Source organism: Mytilus trossulus, chromosome 4, assembly GCF_036588685.1.
Source record: "Mytilus trossulus isolate FHL-02 chromosome 4, PNRI_Mtr1.1.1.hap1, whole genome shotgun sequence".
Classification (NCBI taxonomy): domain Eukaryota; kingdom Metazoa; phylum Mollusca; class Bivalvia; order Mytilida; family Mytilidae; genus Mytilus; species Mytilus trossulus.
The window spans coordinates 67,360,879-67,368,122 of NC_086376.1; the positions used below are offsets into that span (position 1 = coordinate 67,360,879).

Sequence of the window (7,244 nt, forward strand, 5' to 3'; positions counted from 1 at the left end):
ATCGAACAATAAGAAATGGTTTTCTTAAATGCACAATTTTGAAGACCAACAGTAATTATGCTAGAAAAATTATTCAGATTAAAAAAAAATGTTTATAGTATTATAACCTTTGGGTAGACATATTTTGTGAAAAAAAGTGTGGCAGATTCATTTTGAAAATCAATTATAATATAAATGACAACACATATCAGTTTAAGTGCAAGCAACATTTACACTCATGTTCAAAAGTTATAAAACATTAAAAACAATATTTGAGCATCAAACCAAAAACGGACGTACATAATACAGGCACACCCCCGTCGTCAGGTCGAATTACAAGTTTTCAAAGCTTCATTTTGCTTTTCTCAACTTAACTTCGGTTTGGATTATATGATGTACTTATTTAAAATCTAGATGTACGCAATGAATTATACAGTAATCTTACTATACAAATTCTTGATGTATCCAATGTGAAAAAGAGATTCATTTTAAAAACATCGAAATACCAAAATATTATAAATTTTCGGAACATTAATAAAAAATTGGATATGGCTGTATGTTTGAAACTAAAAAAAGGCTTGTATTGAATAATCTAACATGGAATAAAATAATCAGGAGAAAGCCAAAACTTACACAGCCAAATTGTTCAAACAACAAATAATTTCTGTATCTCACGTATTTTAAATTCATTTCACCTTGGATTCTTAACATTTTCTCACGTATTTTAAATTCATTTCACCTTGGATTCTAAACATTCAACGAAAACGTTAATATTTACAAGTCCATATACTTGAGATGTCAAAGAAACATTCTACAATTACAATATTTAAACACTCATGTACTGAAGTGCACTATTTCAATTTAACTATATTCTGTCCTATTGATTTAAGCAAAATAAAGTCAGTTTTTCACAATTATTCTATTTTATGTAGAACTGCAACAGTTGACAATTCAATCAATTGATAATCTATCGTTTAGGATTTGAAAACACTGATTTTCTCTGTTGATCTATGGATTGTTTTGCTACTTTAGGTGTCCGTAAATTCTTCTGGTCAAAAATTGTTCAAGACTGGTGCATGTGCAGATTCTTCTAGTTACTTGACAATAGCTCGCAGGTCGTTACGATTATATACGGTAATATGCACGTTCAAAGAGCTTAATACATTGCATCATAAGAATTTACATATTATGTGTTGAATCTGTTTGTAATGAGATTTACTATACTTTCTATGCAACCGATCAAGGGATAATGCATTATTTTGTATACTCAGTATACCAACCTATAAAGTGAGACAGTGATTGGTTGAACCTCTGATAAGGTCAATGGTTCGTTTTACTTCCTTGTGATAGAAGCAGGTAAATATACAATTTACACAGTTATACTTTTATTTTTCTATACTCATTGCTTGTGTCATGGTTTCACATTATTTATCTGAGTAGTTTTTGAGTTGCTATATTTTAGCGACCATACAGAGTCTACACAATAGTTATCTTTCCGGCCATTATGAACATGATGAAAGTAATACAAGTTCTAACGACATCTTTATCCTTACACATACAACATGTCTGTTCATGATAAATCGTTATTCACTTGTGACCTTAATCATTTTTTTATTGTTTGTTGTTTCAAAATCTTCAGTAGTGGTTGTGGTATATTTGAGAGACCCAAATGATTGGATTTACGAAGTTAATAAAATATACTCGTCGACCAGAGACGATGCACAGTTATATCCATAAATTAAGATTAAGAACAAATCTAAATATTAACGTATAACAAAATACACATTTTTTTTAAACTTCATAAACCTCGTTGAATTTGTAATGTAAATGAACACATTTTCATTGTATGTTGTCATTGTGATTGATTTGTAATTTTATTCATTTATCTCTATATATCACATATATTTTTTTACATCCCCCTCCCCGTTCATCTGTTGACACTTTACTGTTTGCAGACTATCTTTTCCAATTATCATCAGCTCAGAAGTCAGTTCTTCTGTTCTGACATGATATATAACAAATTTTTATAAAATTATCCTTCTATCAAACTTGAAATTATAAAGAAACCAAGATTTAAATGTCTCAAAACAAAGTTGACCTTATTAGGTATTTGGCTATTTTTAGTCATATTTAACTTTCTTATACGCAACTAACTTTCAAATATTCGGATTAAAGCGTTCCTGATGAAGTTTTTTTCCAGTTTTTATGGATTAATCGAAATGAACCTGAACTAGACGTGGAAATAGAATATCACTTTAACCGGTAGCTTTATTTTGTTGCCTCCTTAGTATCGTCTCTGTCTCTCCATAATTACTCCACGAAGTGACCTTTTGATTTCATTTTCATTTTACAATTTAATACATCAAACGAGAAAGCGATAGTTATTTTTTACATTGAGATGACGACGAGGGTGACAATAGGTACTGATTGTGAACATTACGAAAAGTAAGTCTCTTTGGAGGTTATTTGTTCAATTTTTATTTTACTTTTTGATACACTAGAATCAGCTAATATGATCCTCAAGTCGACTGCAAGTACCCAGTGTATTCATAATATGCGTTTTTGGTTTCAAAAGACATTTATTTGATTATGTAATCCATTGCATAAATCTATGAATTATTACAAGTTTTTTATTTGTTATAATTTTTTTTCGAAAAATACACCAGGTTTTCAATCTAATAAATTACAGTGGAAAATGGAAAATAAAAAATAAAAATCAAGACAGTAGTAGCTTTAATACAAATACTAGGCCAAAGAGTGCCAGCAAGTAATAAATAAGTTCCAGGAACTTTATCTGTTGATAATAATTCGCGTTATCAATATCCAAACGCACCTTTTCCCTAGACTATATTAGGGGAAACATGTAGATTGATATACACGAGACAATTCCTCCTTGAAAAGGGAATACTCAATATGTCAGAAGAACAATTCTCTTTTTGCTGTTGTTCATCTCCACTTTTGTTCAAAATTTTCAGCGTTGATATAAAAAAAAAATTACATTTGAGTAAGTTCCAGATTAAATGTTTTGTTTTACAGGTTATGGCAACATCAAGTGGTACTTTATGTGGTGTTTGTGAATCACAGCAAGTGACGACAGACGCATCCTTCTGGTGTCCTGAGTGTGATGAAGGTTTGTGTTCAACATGCTTAAAGTATCACAATGGTTCAAAATCGACTAGAAATCACGAGGTCATCTCTGTTGATAACTACAGACAGCTTCCGTCTTTTGTGGCTAGTGTCCAACATTGCTGTTCTGAACACGACAAAAAATACCAGCTTTACTGTCTACAACACGAAAGTCCATGTTGCCCCTTATGTGTTATCACCAACCACAAGAAATGCGACTTACAGTCAATTGATGAAATTATTAAAGATTCCAAAACGTCCGCAATGTTTGATGATGTGAAACAAAGAATGAACGACATAAAGGTTAATCTCAAAAGAATTATAGATGACCGAGATCAAAATTTATCAAAGGTACAACTGCAAAAAATGAAAATACAGTCTGAAATACAGACGATGCGCGACAAAATAAATCAACATCTAGATACTATCGAACAAAATATACTACAGGAGTTGGGTGATGTGGAAAAGGGAGTTAGTTCAGAGATACGATGTATTCGTACAAAACTTCTAAAGCACACGAAAAACGCAGAAGAGCTAGATATACATATTTCTGCTATTAAAAAGTATGCATCTAACCTACAGATTTTTGTTGGAATGAAGAAGATTGAAACAGATATAGACCATGCAGAAAAGTTTATGGTGTCATTGTTGGAAAATGGAAGTCTACAACAAGTTGATCTCGACTTGAAAGTTGATAAAAAAATGTCCGACATATTGACCATTGTTGGATATGGTAAGATATCCAGAAGTTCCACTGCCCCTACAGTTTCTATGCAGGCCGGGAAAAATAAACAAGCTCAATACTTTGTATGCCCTCCTGTCGGAACGAAAACAATCGATGATATACACATTTCTTCACATAAGAAGCTTAAACTCCCAGAGGTTTATATAGGAAGACAATTGACAGGATGTACAATATCTCCTACCGGTAAGATTATTCTTGTAGACTGGGGTTATCGCACTGTATTTGTCTTACACGAGGACGAGTCAGTACTGTTTCAAATAAAAACACAAAAGCCGCCATTTGATGTCAGTTTTATTGATGAAAACATAATTGCAGTTTCCCATGGAAATCGTGCACCATTCAATATCGAGTTGATAAACATATCTTCTGGTAAAATAGAGAAACAAATCAGAATTTCAAAAAAGTGTCATGGTATAACAAATGAACAAGATAGGTTAATATATTGCTCAGAAGGAAACGGTATTCTGTCAGTTGATGTTTCTGGTAACAATGCTTGCACTGTAGTGGAGCAACCAGAGATGTCTGATTTAAATTACGTTACAGCCTCTGGAGGTAAACTGTATCATACAAATTCTACAAATGATACCGTAACATGTTATACCATTACAGGGGAGAAGGTTTGGGAATACAACGACAAATCAATTCTAAAGAATATACGTGGTGTAACTACTGATAAGGACGCCAATGTTTACGTTGCATCCCATGGAAATAACAGTATCGTCGTTATATCACCAGATGGAAAACACGCTAAACGTCTTCCGGGGATGGATGGTAGTTTATATCAACCGCATGGTATTTATCTTGACAAAGCCAGTAACAATCTGCTTGTAGCATGTTATAATGGTAGCGCTCATATGTATAAAGTGTCGTGAGAAATATTTCCCTTTTAATTTCTAAATCTGAATTTTTACTTGAATGTCTAATTACAAGATCCAATCTTTTTTAATGATGTTTGCTTATTTTATAATGACAAATATGAGAAATTACCTCTTTTAGAATTAAAAATAATTTCATTCATATTTAACTCTTTAGAAAGCTTTTGCTAATTTTCTATTGTTTCTACTTCTTACAGCATATCCAGGAGAAGCATATACATTTTTTTCCCTGAAGAATCTCTTACAACCAACTGTTTCGTTGAAAACGCATTTCATTTTATAAATATGTTAGCGTTTCATTCACGTTTCATTACTTAATTACTATTTCTATTATTAGATTGTTAGCTTCAGATTGTAACTTTTCCATACCACTCATACCACTCATTCCTGTGTCAATTTGCTAAAAAAAATAACACTTTACAAGAAACTTATACCAAGAGTCCATTAAAATCAATTGAAAATCAGGAATAATCTCTTTTATTCCTAACGATCTTTCCGTGAAATATAATATGGTAGGCTACACTTGTTATCTTCTTCGGTATTATCTTTAAAAGTCTTTAAGATTTTTTTCAATTATAGACTGACCGGGAAAGGAAAAAAAGATAACAAAATTTAAAATTGTAATTCCAAGTCACCCCATTTGTCATATTTTTTTTGCTTGATATAAACACATGAACCTTTAAAAAATGTTTGATCTGGAAAGAATGAGTTCATATTTAAAACTTACATTTGTATATTCAGAAAAATCTGTTTACAAAGAATATATCATCTAAATATCTGTGGGTTTTGTCAAACAAATCAAGCAAGTTGTGTTTATGTAGATTCTTGATGCATTTTTTCCGTAAATTAAGATTTATAAATCTACTATAATGTCACAATTATATCTACTATGACATCAAGATTGTGTAAGAAATAATTCAAGCCAGGCGTAGATATGTTTTCAATTAACCATGGGTTGGGCATTTATATTCGATTTGTTTTCATTTAACCGTAGGTTGGTAATTTATGTTCGATTATTTTATACCGAGCCTAAGCGAGTAAATGCCCAACCCATGGTTAAAGAAAACAAATCTACGGCTGCCATGAATTATTTCGATTCGTGAAAGCCCTATACACATGATACTGTTTAGCTGTTCTGTTTAAGTATTTTGTATTTATAAACATAACTTTCCTTATTTGTTATTAAATATGGTTACAGTGTGCACATTCATCTTACTTTATTTAATTCAATTATTGTCTAGTTTCATTATGATTATTATTTGAACATAGTATGCCAAACTTTGTCGACAAGTTCGCTGAATATTTGTTTTGATGTATGCAACCAAATATCTTTTTCCCTTTGATTTGCATATTGAAATATTGGAATATAATTTACATCTTTAATGATATTTAATAACAATTTTAATAATTCTAGTCTATTTATACAGTAGAATAATACATAAACTTATGAAACCTTTTGATGTCAACAATTCGTACATACGTGCTGAGGTCAAATTCAGAAAAAAAACAAATTTTGGTATGAGGCTGAGAAACTTGGAAAATAAAAAAAAAGTTATTATTTTTATGACATTGACCTTACGTTGTATTTATGATGCAACTTAAATGTATGCATTGATAAAGATTTGAATTGGAACAAAAATTTCAAACTTAATATTTTCATCCCTAAATGAACCCTTGAATCTGGGAAAAGTGATCCATGATGGAATTGACATGGCACAAAATATATGTGTTACTATATTAAAGAAATAAATATAACTAGTTGCAGTATAAATCATTGTTTTTACTCATTTCAAGCTAACAATTTTCTTCCATTCACATGCATCAGAGGATTTGTAAATACAAACATATCAAAAATAAATAAGTCTCCAACAATTTATTATCTTACTTTATATTTAACAAATTAATTGTCAACTCCTCTGAATCCATACAAAGTCGGAAATATTTGTGATATGACGTATACGTGTAGTGTTTTGTTACTCCTAAATTTGTCTTTAAATAATATTTTTTCACAGAAAAAAACACACTTTTTTCTGAAAAAATAACCAAATTCGGAATAAGTTATCGATTCGTGGCTTTCGCGCATACTCAGTCGACCTTCTGCCCACGAAACTTAAACACTCTGTTTCAACACCTATCCAATTTAACCGCGATCTCCCGGGTTGTTCTAGTATTACTAGAAATAGATGAAACATATATAGCTAACATAGTATTACTAACCTAGTGGACGTACCCGGTCGGACTCCGTTTAGAGAATATGGGATTAAGTATGGTCACTTCCGTGCTTGTGAAATGAGATTGACGTATCCTTTAGTTTAGATACTGATTTCGGTTAAAACTCATGTTTAGCAAAACTTTCATATATATAATTAAGATTCAGTATGCAGTATACAGAGTAATCAGTATCTATTATATTAATTATAGATTATTACATGGCATTTTCCATATGGCCCTGGTATCAGCCCAAGACTCCCATATCAAGCCAGAGGGCTTTAGCCCGAGGGCTTGATATGGGTCGTGGG

The 7,244-nt window shown here is 31.4% G+C and overlaps 1 protein-coding gene across 1 annotated transcript; it reads left to right on the top strand.

The window, feature by feature from the left end:
* The first annotated feature begins 1,288 nt into the window (after positions 1–1,288).
* LOC134715805 (transcription intermediary factor 1-beta-like) lies at positions 1,289–6,464 on the top strand. Its single transcript, XM_063578256.1, has 2 exons — positions 1,289–1,335; positions 3,016–6,464. Exon 2 carries the CDS (start codon positions 3,019–3,021, stop codon positions 4,720–4,722), a length of 1,704 nt encoding a protein of 567 aa, XP_063434326.1. The 5' UTR covers positions 1,289–1,335; positions 3,016–3,018; the 3' UTR covers positions 4,723–6,464.
* The last annotated feature ends 780 nt before the right edge of the window (positions 6,465–7,244 follow it).